At 40.7% G+C, this 17,241-nt stretch overlaps 1 protein-coding gene and 1 long non-coding RNA gene across 3 annotated transcripts; one reads left to right on the top strand and one right to left on the bottom strand.

Annotated features, from left to right (window-relative positions):
• Nucleotides 1-428: 428 nt before the first annotated feature.
• LOC115112721 (uncharacterized) lies at nt 429-2,811 on the bottom strand. Its single transcript, XR_003861011.2, has 5 exons — nt 2,312-2,811; nt 1,869-2,033; nt 1,250-1,325; nt 1,037-1,123; nt 429-584 (listed from the first exon to the last, which is right to left on the bottom strand). It is a non-coding gene; the product is annotated as an uncharacterized LOC115112721 (long non-coding RNA).
• A 9,471-nt stretch (nt 2,812-12,282) lies between these two features.
• On the top strand, nt 12,283-16,961 carry LOC115113374 (serum amyloid P-component-like). 2 transcript variants are annotated; one of them, XM_029640936.2, is made up of 4 exons: nt 12,283-12,428; nt 15,227-15,284; nt 15,896-15,998; nt 16,243-16,961. In XM_029640936.2, the coding sequence occupies exons 2-4, from the start codon at nt 15,227-15,229 to the stop codon at nt 16,760-16,762; spliced, it is 681 nt and encodes a 226-aa protein (XP_029496796.1). In that variant the 5' UTR covers nt 12,283-12,428; the 3' UTR covers nt 16,763-16,961. The 2 variants fall into 2 exon arrangements, with proteins under 2 accessions (XP_029496796.1, XP_064868944.1); XM_065012872.1 differs by lacking the exons at nt 12,283-12,428; nt 15,227-15,284 and adding an exon at nt 15,395-15,774.
• The last annotated feature ends 280 nt before the right edge of the window (nt 16,962-17,241 follow it).

Genomic DNA, 17,241 nt, shown 5'->3' with positions numbered 1-17,241 from the left:
GACTCAAGTGAAAGTCATCCAGTAAAATACTACTTGATTAAAAGCCTAAAAGTATTTGTTTTTTAATATACTTAAGTGTCAAAAGTGAAAGTATAAATCAATTCAAATTCCTTATATTAAGCAAACCAGATGGCACCGTTTTCTTTCTTTTTTTTCTTCAAATTTACTTACGGATAGCCAGGTGCATACTCCAACACTCAGACATCATTTATAAATGAAGCATTTGTGTTTAGTGAGTCCATCAGATCAGAGGCAGTAGAGATGGCCAGGGATGTTCTATTGATAAGTGCGTGAATGGGACCATTTTCCTGTCCTGAGCATTCAAAATGTAACTAATACTTTTGGGTGTCAGGGAAAATGTATGAAGTAAAAATCACAATTTTCTTTCGGAATATTGGTGAAGTAAAAGTAGTCAAAAATATAAATAGTAAAGTACAGATACTGCAAAAAATTGCTTAAGTAGTACTTACTTAAGTACTTTACACCACTGGGTAAACTCCACACCCCGCTCTACTAGGAGCATGCACGAGGTGGTCTGCGTATGTCATATTCTGTGGCCTTGCCATTCCATTTCTTGACTGCCCCTGTAACACAGAAATAAACATGTATATTTTGAACTTGAATAAACTTTCTTGAAATGTTCTGTATTGATTGACCTTCAAGTCTTAAAGTAATGATGGACTGTCATTTCTCTTTGCTTATTTGAGCTGTTCTTGCCGAAATATGGACTTGGTCTTACCCAAATAGGGCTATCTTCTGTATAATGTCACAACACAACTGATTGGCTCAAACACATTAAGAAGGAAAGAAATTCCACAAATTAACTTTTGAGAAGGCACACCTGTTAATTGAAATGCATTCCAGGTGACTACCTCATGAAGCTGGTTGAGTGAATGCTAAGCGTGTGTAAAGCTGTCAAGGCAAAGGGCTACACTTTTTTGGTTAGTACATGATTCCATATGTGTTATTTCGTAGTTTTGATGTCTTCACTATTATTCTACAATGTAGAAAACAGTAAAAATAAAGAACAACCTACTGTCTGTAGAAGTGTTCTTCCTAACCAGTCCCTCAACAGCTCTCTGATTGAGCTCCAGCCTCACTGGGTCCTCGGAGGAGATAAAGGCTGGGAAGAGATAGAGGGATGGAAGAATCAGTCATTCGACAAGTCAGTTAAATAAAGAGAGCATTGATAAGCTAAAATGTCCATCTCCCATCCATGGAGAGACCTACTATATATACTGTATTGTACCATCAAGAGGTCTCGGAGGTAGCGAGGTGGGGTGGCTTGGCTCATCTCCTGGTCAGTAGGGGTGAGCGAATCATCACTGGTTCATACACACACAGGACAGGGACATAGAGCCTAGTTAATACAACACTACTACAGAGAGAAATGGCATCTTTTGTAGGCACTAACGCTGAAAATAAAGTCTATGGTAAACAAAGGTTTGGGAGATTTTGTATGTTTTGTTCTATTGTTTTTGTAATCATAAAATGCACATAGGCGTCATAATTCATAAAGGTCATGTTAACTGACTGACATTATCTCGTATAACAAAACACATAAGATCTCCTAAACCTGTGTTAACCTCAGACCTCATTTTCAGCATTTATTCCAAAATCATTTTCTTTCCCAATAGAAATGACTGAACAAACCAGAGGTAAATTATTTCCGTTTTTTAAGACTACAAACTGGCGAGCTCTATACCATGCCTTCTTAATTGCCCATGGGAAGATTAAATACGTTGTAGTGATTCGAATGGGAATCTAAAGCTTCAGTCTCATAGACAACATCATGTTAATAAATGTAGTGCGTAACAAGAGGTATTACAGAGTGTTAGGGGTTTGAGTATGATAATGCTATCTCTTACCTATCCAGCTCTGAATCTTGGTCAGCTCCTGATCTTTGGGCCAGTGAAGCAGCCTGGGATGGTACAACCTGAGCGGTTACAGTCTGCCCAATCTGTCATCAAGCGGCTCCGTTTCTTCATCAGCCAGTGATCATCATTGAGAGCAGCTCCTTTTGTCTCCTCATCCTGAGGGAAAGAAACACTGAACACACACCCTTCCCTGTGTCCTACACAGGACTCATAACAAGGCAGCCATAGCCTACTGTAGGGGTGAACCTCAATAGTCTACAGTGGCTTCCTCTATCTCTGATCTGAACAGCAGATAGACGAAAGCATTCGGGTATTTGTTTTCACCCGTCCAGTTCATTCAGGTGAGTATGAGCAGAGAACAGAACAGAATGACAGTGAGCCACTTCAGACTATTGAGATGCACCCAAAACCTTGGGTAAGGTGCCACACTGAACCTCGAATTTCAGCTTGGCTCCATTGAGGTCCATGCAGGAGTGGAGACACTCCCCCACCGCCATGCCCCTCACACGCACTACGCTGCTATCCAGGTGGCTCTGCATCTCTCCCAGCATGAACTGTAGCAGTTCTGACAGAGGAAAGGATAGAAGGGTCGTGATCATGAAGCACCAAACAGGAGAAAATAGTCTTCAACAAAACGGAACTTCATGGACACTTCCCCATAACAAAATGTTAAGGATTTTTGTTGTTGTTCATTTCTCAAATGAACACAACCCGGAGGTGGACAGGTCAGAAAGTAATGTGAACAGCTCTGATCGTGTGACACAGTACTGTGTCGTAGTGTATCCGAGCGTAGCTCCTGTAGCCCTGTATCACTCAGTCGTCCCACACACAGCAGCAGAGCCCGTCTCACATACAGCTGATGCTCCAGAGGGGATTGGGTGATGACAAACCGGGCCTTTTTGTCCTTCAACACCAGGTTCCCCGTGATCCTGGACCTCTGTTGGGCCTAGAGGAAAAATAACACTTTTACATTATGAGAGAAAGAGATTGGACAAAGACGCAGACAGTTTGACACCTTTTTATAACCTCTACCCATTACCTTCCCTTACCTGTTGACAGCCTGCACCTGCCCAGTGATCACACTCTCCAGCCAGCACTCCAGGACCTTCTCCAGAAGCTTCCAGCACACAATCTGCCACACCATGTCTGAGTGAGTGCAGGAGGAGAAGCGAGGTGCCAGTACCTCAAACACTAACCCTGCAGAAAGAGACACAAAATTATGTAACTCTTCTGATGAATTGGACAAGTGCAGCAGTTGCAATCATCAATGCAGGATAAACACATATTGAATGCAGCCTTGCTTACCACTGTGTCCCTGAACACAAGCCTTCCCCAGTGCATGGGCCACAAAAGTCAGGAAGCAGTCTTTTCCATTGGGTAACAACACAGTGTATTGACAGTGAGTGACACACAATAACATACATGTTGGATGTAGATAGTTAAAACAACCATAAGTAGGCCCTTAATCAGAATTTACTATACTGCATTAAATAATTACTATCTTCTGCATACAAACAAACCTCTGAGCATGACTGACAGGTTCTCTCCAGTGCAGTCTAAGGATGTTTATAAAAGACAATTAAACTGCCAATAATCAAACAAGTATCATGGCAAAGTTTAGAGCTTGTCAGTGAAGTATAACCAATGTTTTTTCCCCCATATAAACATGTATCGTTCTTGTATCATATCTACATACGTATCGGGTCGTCCTGAAAAGGAAAGATAACCCCCCAGGAGATATTTAGTGTTTAGAATGTTACATGACATACCTTGTATAAGAGCCCACCAACACCATGCTAATCTGTGAAAAAAAACTACAAGCAAAAATTAGCCTTGCATGGCAACATGTTGTAAAAACTGTTCTGTTGATATTATCCTACCATGACGGTTAACAGTTATGCCACTGATATGACAGTAATATCACTAGCTAGCTATTACTGTTGGTTGGGCAAACTAGACAACAACAAAAAGGGAAATGAATGCCAGCAAAGCCACTACACAACACTAAATAATAATTGCACTTAATTGCACTGTAACAGTGACAAAAGGTGCCTACAAACTGTTAGAGCCTACATAAAGCTGTCCCAGCAGCAGAGCTTTCTTTTCAGCTCCATGGAGTGAATCCTTACCACCGCTACACCTGGCTATCAGCGGAGCCTTGTCTGGCAGCAAAACAGTTCAGCCTCCTTTACTGCTTAAAAAAACACAGCTGATATGGCTGACTTGCTTAAACAAATGTGGTTTCTAATGTACAAACTATGGTATAAGGGAACAATGAGCGGATCAGAGGCAATCCACAATGTTGATTAAGACATTAATGAGCGAGCTAGGATGGACGTAGTCAATATAACAATTTGTTCAGAACTTTTGAAATGTACAGTGACAGAATTCAGAACATGGGCCATTCTTATAGTATTCTCTCTGTACACCAAGTCAGAACCCGTAGGATAAAAAAAGGGGGCATATAAGCAGACAAGAAAAGCACATACATTCAATGATTCAATTTCTCTAAAACAGCCTATAGGCTACATGTGCACCACTAAGTCAGAACAGTAGGCTAAGTTATGAGGGGGAAAGGGACAAAATTGTTACGGTGAGAGGAACACTAACAGTTTACTACACAACATACACTTAGTATTACTTTCTATGCTACTGTATACATATCTCCCTGGCATATTACATAATTTATGCAGCAGCAGCAGCAGCAGCAGCATACAATACATTTTTCTAGTTTGTTTTGTTATGCACATTTGAATAGGAAGGTGGCGCGGCGGTCATCAAAGTCTGGAATTCTCTGGATTTATGGTGCTCTCAAGACAACTGGGAACTCGGAAAAAAACAAGTTTTAATCATGAGGTCATGGATCTTCAGGTCAGAGCTCTAGAAAGAGGTCCGAATTCCCGACTTGGAATTATCTTGCCCATTGTGTGTTGCGAGTAAATGTTTATCCTTTTAAGCTTGGGAAAGAGACCCTTAAACCCAGACTTGGACCACACGCCCTCTCCACTGAATAGCAGGCTAGTGATTGCTTTGCAAAGCTTGCAGTTAGCCACTGATCCCTTCCAAATCACTCATTGTTCAATTTGAGATTTCCAACGTGTTGTGTTACGATACATTTTATCTATAATTTCTCTTCATATGACAAGGATTGAAAAGGATTTGCCAGTAAATTGTTGACTTGATTCATGATTATTTTTAAAGTTTGATGTTGACATGATCAGTCCAATCAAAGCTACTGTAGATATGGGGCCTCCCGAGTGGCGCAGCAGTCTAAGGCACTGCATTGCTAATTTGCAGTGTCACTACAGCCAGGGGTTTGATTCCAGGCTGTGTCACAACTGGCCGTGACGGAGTCCCATAGGATGGCGCACAATTGGCCCAGCGTCGTCCGGGTTTGGCCGGAGGGGCTTTACTTGGCTCATTGTGCTCTACAACTCCTTGTGGTGGGCCGGGTGCATGCAGGGAAGGTGTTGCTAATGTGTTGTACACTCAGTGTATAATGTTGGGTTTAGGCCTATGTCTATGATTTACTACTACCGTAACCAGTTTTTTTTTACTACTACCGTAACCAGTTTTTTTTTACTACTACCGTAACCATTTTTTTTTACTACTACCGTAACCAGTTTTTTTTTTACTACTACCGTAACCAGTTTTTTTTTACTACTACCGTAACCAGTTTTTTTTTACTATTACCGTAACCAGTTTTTTTTACTACTACCGTAACCAGTTTTTTTTACTACTACCGTAACCAGTTTTTTTTACTACTACCGTAACCAGTTTTTTTTACTACTACCGTAACCAGTTTTTTTTTACTACTACCGTAACCAGTTTTTTTTTTACTACTACCGTAACCAGTTTTTTTTTACTACTACCGTAACCAGTTTTTTTTACTACTACCGTAACCAGTTTTTTTTACTACTACCGTAACCAGTTTTTTTTTACTACTACCGTAACCAGTTTTTTTTTACTACTACCGTAACCAGTTTTTTTTTACTACTACCGTAACCAGTTTTTTTTTACTACTACCGTAACCAGTTTTTTTTTTACTACTACCGTAACCAGTTTTTTTTACTACTACCGTAACCAGTTTTTTTTACTACTACCGTAACCAGTTTTTTTTACTACTACCGTAACCAGTTTTTTTTTTTTTTTTTTTACTACTACCGTAACCAGTTTTTTTACTACTACCGTAACCAGTTTTTTTTTACTACTACCGTAACCAGTTTTTTTTTACTACTACCGTAACCAGTTTTTTTTTACTACTACCGTAACCAGTTTTTTTTACTACTACCGTAACCAGTTTTTTTTTTACTACTACCGTAACCAGTTTTTTTTTACTACTACCGTAACCAGTTTTTTTTACTACTACCGTAACCAGTTTTTTTTACTACTACCGTAACCAGTTTTTTTTACTACTACCGTAACCAGTTTTTTTTACTACTACCGTAACCAGTTTTTTTTTACTACTACCGTAACCAGTTTTTTTTACTACTACCGTAACCAGTTTTTTTTACTACTACCGTAACCAGTTTTTTTTTTACTACTACCGTAACCAGTTTTTTTTTACTACTACCGTAACCAGTTTTTTTTTTACTACTACCGTAACCAGTTTTTTTTTACTACTACCGTAACCAGTTTTTTTTTACTACTACCGTAACCAGTTTTTTTTTACTACTACCGTAACCAGTTTTTTTTTTACTACTACCGTAACCAGTTTTTTTTACTACTACCGTAACCAGTTTTTTTTTACTACTACCGTAACCAGTTTTTTTTTACTACTACCGTAACCAGTTTTTTTTTACTACTACCGTAACCAGTTTTTTTTTACTACTACCGTAACCAGTTTTTTTTTACTACTACCGTAACCAGTTTTTTTTTACTACTACCGTAACCAGTTTTTTTTTACTACTACCGTAACCTTTTTATGCCAGTAAAAGTACATGTCGGATATAAAAATATCATGACAATTTCCAAATGTCCACAAAACAAAATATGCTAGACAAGGTACTGTAGGGTGTTTTTGTGTGGGTGGTAACGCTTTTTTCCACAAATATTGATATAACATCATCATATCTAAGTAAACTTGAAGTGACGTGATGACATGTTGTCTGGTACCACTATGACTCGTTGGAAACCATGCAGTTTATTAGGCTACAGATGAAATAAGTTAGGAACTTCACAGGATGGTGAAAGTGCAAGGTGATGCTCCTTTCCAACAAATATTGAGGGTCTAATGTTGTATTCAAAACAACTGGGAACTCTGGAAAAAAACAAGGTCAAATCATGACATCAGTGATCTTCACGTAGGAAAGTCAGAGCTCTAGAAAGATGCCAGAGTTTCCGACTTGGAATTTCGAGTTGGGTGACCATTCAGAAAGATTTTTCCCAGTCGGAACTAGTTTTTTTGCAAGTTCCCAGTTGTCTTAAAAGCACTGAAGTCGGAAGTATCCCAGTTTTTTTTTAACGCAACATTTTTCTGGTGACATGATCATCACTGCTTGGCTGGCAATTATTTTTATTTCTTCAATCTCTCTCTTTAGTCCATAATAATATCATTTTGTAGGCTATACGTGCACTCTATCCAACAGTGTGCAGATGTAGCCTATATGCGCTCTGTTGGCTAGAGTTTAAAATGCGATGGAAACTAATGTAAATTGCATTGTCTATTCAGGTACATGGGAACTTAACCGCAAAATGTATTTTATGTGCACTACGTCATCACGCCCTTACAAAAATGTACCACGGTACTACTATGGTATTTTCATTCATACAATGCTACTAATATGGTACTTTCACTTACAGTGCATTCGGAAAGTATTCAGACCACTTCCCTTTTCCCACATTTTGTTACGTTACAGCCTTACTCTAAAATTGATTAAATACATGTTTTCCTCAATCTATACACAATACCCTATAATGACAAAGTGAAAATAGGTTTTTAGAATTTTTTGCAAATGTATTAAAAATAAAGAACATAAATACCTTATTTATGTAAGTATTCAGACCATTTGCTATAAGACTCGAAATTGAGCTCAGGTGCATCCTGTTTCCATTGATCATCCTTGAGATGTGTCTACAACTTGATTGAATTGTCTGTAGAGCTCTGAGACCGGACTGTGTCGAGGCACAGATCTGGGAAAGGGTACTAAAAAATGTCTGCAGCATTGAAGTTCCACAAGAACACAGTGGCCTCCATCATTCTTTTTTTATTTTTTTTATTTATCTGTTATTTTACCAGGTAAGTTGACTGAGAACATGTTCTCATTTGCAGCAACGATCTGGGGAATAGTTACAGGGGAGAGGAGGGGGATTAATGAGCCAATTGTAAACTGGGGATTATTAGGTGACCATGATGGTTTGAGGGCCAGATTGGGAATTTAGCCAGGACACCGGGGTTAACACCCCTACTCTTACAATAAGTGCCATGGGATCTTTAATGACCTCAGAGAGTCAGGACACCCGTTTAACGTCCCATCCGAAAGACGGCACCCTACACAGGGCAGTGTCCCCAATCACTGCCCTGGGGCATTGGGATATTTTTAGACCAGAGGAAAGAGTGCCTCCTACTGGCCCTCCAAACATCCCCACAGCATGATACTGCCACCCCCATACTCCACCGTAGGGTTTCCTTCAGACGTGACGCTTGGCATTCAGGCCAGAGAGTTCAATCTTGGTTTCATCAGACCAGCGAATCTTGTTCCTGAAGTGTGGCTTCCATCTGGCCACTCTACCATAAAGGCCCCATTGGTGGAGTGCTGCAGACATGGTTGTCCTTCTGTAAGGTTCTCCCATCTCCACAGAGGAACTCTGGAGCTCTGTCAGAGTGACCATCGGGTTCTTGGCCACCTTCCCGACCAAGGCCCTTCTTCCCCGATTGCTCAGTTTGGCCTGGGCTGCCAGGTCTAGGAAGAGTCTTGGTGGTTCCAAACTTCTTCCATTAAAGTCCTGGTCAGTTCCTGGATGGGAGACCAGATGCTGCTGGAAGTGGCAAGTCTCTGAATGTCCTTGCGTGGCCCACCCAGAGCCCGGACTTGAACCCGATTGAACACCTTTGGAGAGAACCTGAAAATAACAGTGCAGCGACACTCCCCATCCAACCTGACAGAGCTTGAGAGGATCTGCAGAGAAGAATGGGAGAAACTCCCCAAATACAGGTCTACCAAGCTTGTACCATCATACCCAAGAAGACTCAAAGCTGTAATCGATGCCAGAGGTGCTTCAACAAAGTACTGAGTAAAGGTTCTGAATATTTTTAGTTTTTATTAATTTGCTAAAATGTCTAAACCTGTTTTTGCTTTGTCATTATGGGGTATTGTGTGTAGATTGATGAGGAAATAAACAATTTAATCAATTTTAGAATAAGGCTGTAGCGTAATAAAGTGTTGAAAAAGTGAAGAGGTCTGAATACTTTCCGAATGCACTGTACTTCCTGAATTACCATGGTATTGATAGATGTGGATCATGGAAATACCATGGTTTTTAACCTGCATTATACATTCTACCATAGTAATGCAGAATTATGATAAATGCTGCAAATAATTATCATATAGTTGTCACGCCCTGACCTTAGATTTCTCTGTTTTTCTATATATTTTGGTTAGGTCAGGGTGTGACTTAGGGTGGGTACTCAAGTTTTTTGTATGTCTAGGGGGTTTTGTATATGGGGCGGCAGGGTAGCCTAGTGGTTAGAGCATTGGATTAGTAACCGGAAGGTTGCGAGTTCAAACCCCCGAGCTGACAAGGTACAAATCTGTCGTTCTGCCTTTGAACAGGCAGTTAACCCAGGCCGTCATTGAAAATAAGAATTTGTTCTTAACTGACTTGCCTGGTTAAATAAAGGTAAAATAAAAAAATAAAAATAAATATCTATGTTGTCCTGATATGGTTCCCAATCAGAGACAGCTGTTTATCGTTGTCTCTGATTGGGGATCATATTTAGGTAGCCCTTTCCACCCTTTTTCCCACTTTCTGTTGTGGGATCTTGACTATGTGTAGTTGCCTGTCAGCACTATTATGTATAGCTTCACGTTTTGTTTGTTCTTTATTGTTTTGTTTAGTGAGTTTCAGGTTATTAAAATATGTGGAACTCTACACACGCTGCGCCTTGGTCTCATTCATACGACGAACGTGACAATAGTACCATCTTTATTAATTGTGCGTTACCATAGCACAATCGCAGAATCATGTATTCAATAAATGAACCCCACAAGGTCAAAGGAGGTTGGTTGATTTTATATTGATGAATTTCTACACCAGTATGGGCAAATTTCTGATAAGGTCAGGCTACGATTGTTGATCCTAGTTTGTCTGTCAAATCAAAGAAAAGGGTTGATGTGAAAAATGGGTAAGACTTTCTGTATTCATTGTACCATTTTTTTGCTCATGTTTGGGTTCCCGGTCTTGCCATCCTAAAATGTGGGAGATTGTAAGATTCACTACATCACCAAAAGTAGCTGGACACCCCTTCAAATTAGTGGATTCGGATATTTCAGCCACACCCGTTGCTGACAGGTGTATAAAATCGAGCAAACAGCCATGCAATCTCTATAGAACATTGGCAGTAGAATGGCCTTACTGAAGAGTTCAGTGACCTTCAACGTGGCACCGTCATAGGATGCCACCTTTCCAACAAGTCAGTTCGTCAAATTTCTGCCCTGCTAGGGCTGCCCAGGTCAACTGTAACTGTTGTTATTGTGAAGTTGAAACGTATAGGAGTAACAACGGCTCAGCCCTGAAGTGGTAAGCCACACAAGCTCACAGAACGGGACCGCCGAGTGCTGAAGCGTGTAAAAATGGTCTGTCCTCGGTTGCAACACTCACTGCAGAGTTCCAAACTGCCTCTGGAAACAAAGTCAGCACAATATTTGGGTGTCCATGGCCGAGCAGCTGCACACAAGTCTGAGATCACCATGCGCAATGCCAAGCTTTGGCTGGAGTGGTGTGAAGCTTGCCGCCATTGGACTCCGGAGCAGTAGAAACGTGTTCTCTGGATTGATGAATCGCTTCGCCATCTAGCAGTCCGACGGATGCACAAAGTGAGGTCCATATAGAAATGGTTTGTCGAGATCGGTGTGGAAGAACTTGACTGGTCTGCACACAGCCCTGACCTCAACCCCATCTAACACCTTTGGAATGAATTGAAACGCAGACTGCGAACCAGGCGTAATCGCCCAACATCAGTGACCGACCTCACAGATGTTCTTGAGGCTGAATGGAAGCAAGTCCCCTTCAGCCATGTTCCAACATCTAGCGGAAAGCCTTCCCAGAAGAGTGAAGGCTGTTATGGAAGCAAAAGGGGGACCAACTCCACATTAATGCCAATGATTTTGGAATGATGTGTTCGACAACCATACTTTTGGTCATGTAGTGTATATGGTAGCCAAATGTTTGGCATTGTGTAATCATTTACAGTATTTAAAGTCAAGGGTGTTGCCCTTAATTCAGGCCCGCAGAGGGAGCTGCTTGCTCTAGTGTTTGCTTCAAGCACTCTCACTCTTGAGCAAACCTGCCTAGTAAGGGTGCGTTCATAAATTCCCTCAGGATAACTGATTAATTTAACAACACTCAACACTCCTTGAATATGGCCAGTGTCAGTAAACGTCAGCAAAAAAATTAGGAACGGGGGAATCTGATAACTCTCTGACTTTACTAACGCATAGGGCACACTCTGGCTCTCCAGATTGAATTTAGGAACACACCCAAAGAGAAACATTGTAACTTGGTGTTTTTAGGGATATATTGAGAATTACATGATGGAAATGTATCTATGAGATTTATACCTTTTTACAAGTAGTTCTTTAGTATGTTGGCTATTAAGAATTGTATAAGAGTATAGCCAAGTCATGGTAATGTTGCAATACCATAGTATTTTCCTACCATGGGAGTGACCAGAAAAACATGATAGTACCATGGTATTTATTTCATTGTACTACCATGGTACATTTTTGTAAGGGCCCACAGCATTTTATCAGCAACAAGCCATTGTTTTTATAGATTTGAGAATATTCGCATGAAAATCTGTTGCCAATTGGATGGAAGCCTAGCTAATGTGTTGATTTGTATGTGTTTATATAGAATATAATTAGAATCCACTATGATACAAATACTTTACTCTTCTTTATTTTATTATTTTGTCAAAAACCTGATCCATCAGGTTTTGACCCTAAAGTCAAGGGAAATTGACTCGTTGAAATTGATAGAAAAATAGTCAGCTGATTGAAAAGAGGAACAGAAAGTCATAAAAATACCACCATACAATTGCAGATACATTAGAATGCTGTGTTAACACTTTCACAACCCCTACTGTTGCATGACTAACAGTCATGCGGTCAGAAAACAATATGTTGACCATGATTTTTTCTCAAATCACCCTTTTTTTGTGTGAAAGTGCATAACTTGCAAAATGTAATTCCTGGCAGCCTTATAACCAACTCGCTTGCATAACTAACCTATTTCACAAAGACTGAAGATGAGCATTTAAACAACAGGAGAACGAATACAGGAGAACGAATACCCTAAGATAAATCCGTTTTTTTTTACAAAACCGGCAAGGTAGGCAACATTATCATAACATTAAGATGACATTATTATAACATTAACATATTATTATTCTAACCACTAAAATGTGTAATGTACAGTACCAGCCAAAGGTTTGGACACACCTACTCACTACAGTTTTTCTTTATTTGTACTATTTTCTACATTGTAGAATAATAGTGAAGGTATCAAAACTATGAAATAACACATATGGAATCATGTAATAACCAAAAAAGTGTTAAACAAATCAAAATATATTTTATATTTGAGATTCTTCAAAGTAGCCACCCTTTGCTTGATGACAGTTTTGCATACTCTTGGCATTCTCTCAACCAGCTTCATGAGGTGTCACCTGGAATGGATTTCAATTAACAGGTGTGCCTTGTTAAAAGTTAATTTGTGGAATTTATTTTCTTCTTAATGCGTTTGAGCCAATCAGTTGTGTTGTGACAAGGCGGGGGGGCATTAAGACATGAAGGTCAGTCAATGCAGTCGTTTTTTACATTTACATTTACATTTAAGTCATTTAGCAGACGCTCTTATCCAGAGCGACTTACAAATTGGTGCGTTCACCTTAAGACAGCCACTTTACAATAGTGCATCTAAATCTTTTAAGGGGGGGTGAGAAGGATTACTTTATCCTATCCTAGGTATTCCTGAAAGAGGTGGGGTTTCAGGTGTCTCCGGAAGGTGGTGATTGACTCCGCTGTCCTGGCGTCGTGAGGGAGTTTGTTCCACCATTGGGGGCCAGAGCAGCGAACAGTTTTGACTGGGCTGCGCGGAACTGTACTTCCTCAGTGGTAGGGAGGCGAGCAGGCCAGAGGTGGATGAACGCAGTGCCCTTGTTTGGGTGTAGGGCCTGATCAGAGCCTGGAGGTACTGAGGTGCCGTTCCCCTCACAGCTCCGTAGGCAAGCACCATGGTCTTGTAGCGGATGCGAGCTTCAACTGGAAGCCAGTGGAGAGTGCAGAGGAGCGGGGTGACGTGAGAGAACTTGGGAAGGTTGAACACCAGACGGGCTGCGGCGTTCTGGATGAGTTGTAGGGGTTTAATGGCACAGGCAGGGAGCCCAGCCAACAGCGAGTTGCAGTAATCCAGACGGGAGATGACAAGTGCCTGGATTAGGACCTGCGCTGCTTCCTGTGTGAGGCAGGGTCGTACTCTGCGGATGTTGTAGAGCATGAACCTACAAGAACGGGCCACCGCCTTGATGTTAGTTGAGAACGACAGGGTGTTGTCCAGGATCACGCCAAGGTTCTTAGCGCTCTGGGAGGAGGACACAATGGAGTTGTCAACCGTGATGGCGAGATCAATTTTTCATGTGCAGATGCAAAAACCATCAAGTGCTGTGATGAAACTGGCTCTCATGAGGACCGCCACAGGAAAGGAAGACCCAGAGTTACCTCTGCTGCAGAGGATAAGTTCATTAGAGTTACCAGCCTCAGAAATTGCAGCACAAATAAATGCTTCACAGAGTTCAAGTAACAGACACATCTCAATATCAACTATTCAGAAGAGACTGCATGAAATCATGCCTTCATTGTTGAATTGCTGCAAAGAACCACTGCAAAGAAATGATCCTTTGTCCAAATTAGTCCAAATTTGAGAGTTTTGGTTCCAACCACTGTGTCTTTGTGAGACGCAGAGTAGTGAACGGATGATCTCTGCACGTGTGGTTCCCACGGTGAAGCAATGAGGAGGAGGTGTGATGGTGTGGGGGTACTTTGCTTTTGACACTGTTGGTGATTTATTTCAAATTCAAGGCACACTTAACCAGCATGGTTACCACAGCATTCTACCATCCCATCTGGTTTGCGCTTCGTGGGACTATCATTTGTTTTTCAACAGGACAATGACCCAACACACCTCCAGGTTATGTAAGGGCTATTTGACCAAGAAGGAGAATGATGGAGTGCTGCATCAGGTGACCTGACATACCAGGTGAAGCTGGTTGAGAGAATGCCAAGTGTGTGCAAGGCTATACCAGGTGAAGCTGGTTGAGAGAATGCCAAGTGTGTGCAAGGCTATCATCAAAGGTGTCTTCTTTGAAGAATCTAAAATGTATTTTAATTTGTTTAAACATTTTTTGGTTACTACATGATTCTATATGTTATTTCATAGTGTTGATGTCTACACTATTATTCTACAATGTAGAAAATACTAAAAATAAAGAAACTCTTGAATGAGTAGGTCTGTCCAAACTTTGACTGGTACTGTATATGTGTGCATACACTGACTATACAAAACGTTAAGAACACCTGCTCTTTCCATGACAGACTGACCAGGTGAAAACTATGATCCCTTATTGATGTCACTGGTTAAATCCATTTCAATCAGTGTAGATAAAGGGGGGCAGGTTAAAGAAGGATTTTTCAGCTTTGAGACAATTGAGACATGGATTGTGCATGTGTACCATTCAGAGGGTTAATGAGCAAGACAAAATATTTAAGTGCCTTTGAACAGGGTATGGAAGTAGGTGCCGGAAACCGGTTTGTGTCAAGAACTGCTCAACAGTTTCCCATGTGTATCAAGAATGGTCCACCACACAAAAGACATCCAACCAACTTGACACAACTGTGGGAAGCATTGGAAGGCAACAAGGGCCAGCATTCCTGTGGAACGCTTTCGACACCTTGTAGAGTCCACGCTCCGATGAATTTAGGCACATCTGAGAGCAAAAGGGGGGAGTGCCACTCAATATTCGAAAGGTGTTCCTAATGTTTGGTATACTCAGTGTATTTGTGTTAATGTAATGCAATTTTCTATTTTTTAAAAAGGATGTGTTTTGATTGGATTACATTTTCTTTCTATAGATGGAGAGACTCTTTCTTGTGCATGTTCTGTTTACAATGTGCTGGGCTGTGCCTCAAGGTGAGAGGTCTGACCATTTATTCCTAAATCCAAAGCCTAAAGTTTGTCACGCTACAATAGATATATTGTCTCTGTATTTTATTTATTCATGTATCCTTTTTCCAATACAGAAAGTAGGTGCCAAGGAAGCCTAAAGATCTTGAGAAAAAAGCAATCAGTCTATTTTTAGGTTAGAACAGAATAAACAGTCATTCATGCAATTATTAATGATCGAATTAACTCTCTCAAAAAGTCTTGGTGCCTGACAATACTGTCTCCACATGTCGAATATGATAATTATTCAGATCTAAATGGCCTACAAGAGAAATTTACATCAGAGCATGTATTGTACTGTGGGCTCCTGAGTGGCGCAGCGGTCTAAGCAACTCAGTGCAAGCGGCATCACTACAGTCCCTGGTTTGAATCCAGGCTGTATCACATCCGGCTGTGATTGGGAGTCCCATAGGGCGGCGCACAATTGGCCCAGGATTGTCCGGGTTTGGCGGTCATTGTAAATAAGAATTTGTTCTTAACTGACTTGCCTAGTTAAATAAAGGTTCAATAAATATATATCATTTGTTCATCATACAGAGGCTACCAGTATTTACAATGTGCTCTCTCTGTCTCATCAGACCTCTCAGGTAAAATGTTCACATTTCCAAAGGAGTCCGTCTCTGATCATGTGGGGCTAATACCAAAGGGAGAAAACTATCCTTCTGTGACAGTATGTCTCAGGTAATCAATGTAGTATTCAATACTTCAATATGTGTCTGCATCTAGCATTAGAAAGCTGTGCAATGCATATTGGCAACAATACTATGGTGTGAGCAGCAGTCAAACGTCTTTGAAATATTTATTTTTAAGTGGTAATTCTTAGTAAATAAATGGGTCATATTTTTTGTTGTTGCATTTAGTTCATTTCGGCCACAAAATGAATTTCCAAGGCTTAGCTAATGTGTGTATTATGAATTTCATAAAGGTATTTCACAGATGTCAAGAGGGCGTTTTCCATCTTTTCCATGGCAACTCCGACAAGCACCAATGACTTTCTGTTGTTCAAAGAGTCCAATGGTGACATGGAGCTACATGTTAGATATGTGGGAAGTACATTCACAGGGCTACCAGATGAGCAGAACATGTGGATGGCTCTGTGTGGGAGCTGGGACTCAGTCACCGGACTCAGTCAGGTTTGGATCAATGGGAAGCCAAGTGCAAGGAAGATGGGACACACTGCTGGGAGTGTGCTGAATGGAAAACCCATCATAATCCTAGGTCAGGACCAGGATTCTTATGGTGGAAATTTTGATAAAGGACAATCGTTTATTGGTCAATTCACTGATGTACACATGTGGAATTATGTTCTGTCACCTTGTGAGATCCAGCGCTTCACAAGCGACTTAGAATTCACCCCTGGGAATGTACTTAACTGGAGGTCCCTTGAATACACGATTAATGGGAATGTTGTTCTAGAAAACAAGCAAACACCCTGCCAAAAATGAGCAGTGTCAACCAATCATTCAGCGTGTTGAGAAATGTTGACTATAATCAAACATCTGAATATGCTTGTGTGTCTATTCACAACTATCCTGCAAATCATCATAAAAAGTGTTTTTCTAATCAAATCAAGAAACACATTATATTCTTTCCTAAAGCAATATCCTCCAATGAATCTAATAAAATTACACTCTTTATAGTAAATTGTGTATTTCAGTGCATGCTCATTGCAAGCCCAGTCTGGGGACAGAGGGGATGGCAACATGGTTGGGAATGGTGTGATACATTTTTAAAAGTTGGCACCCGGGTTAAAGGTTGAATTCAGACGTTTTTAAAGGGCAATTCCTCACTGCAAGAATTTTGCTAGGACTGTCTGGGTGTGGTCTGAGTGGGGAGGGGAAAACTGAAAAGTAGATTTTATTGGCAGAGAGGTTTGGAACTTTCTTATTGGTCTATTGACTAATTTACTGCCAAATTAGTCGGG

The sequence above is a fragment of the Oncorhynchus nerka genome, linkage group LG28, assembly GCF_034236695.1.
Source record: "Oncorhynchus nerka isolate Pitt River linkage group LG28, Oner_Uvic_2.0, whole genome shotgun sequence".
Lineage (NCBI taxonomy): Eukaryota > Metazoa > Chordata > Actinopteri > Salmoniformes > Salmonidae > Oncorhynchus > Oncorhynchus nerka.
This window is presented reverse-complemented; position numbering and strand designations above follow the sequence as displayed.

Bases quoted from the DNA above. Each gene is read 5' to 3' on its own strand.
- LOC115113374 (XM_029640936.2), top strand. From the start codon at position 15,227: ATGGAGAGACTCTTTCTTGTGCATGTTCTGTTTACAATGTGCTGGGCT. The intron at 15,285-15,895 runs GTGAGAGGTCTG...CTGTCTCATCAG, and splicing joins GTGCTGGGCTGTGCCTCAAG to ACCTCTCAGGTAAAATGTTC. The intron at 15,999-16,242 runs GTAATCAATGTA...AATTTCATAAAG, and splicing joins TCTGTGACAGTATGTCTCAG to GTATTTCACAGATGTCAAGA.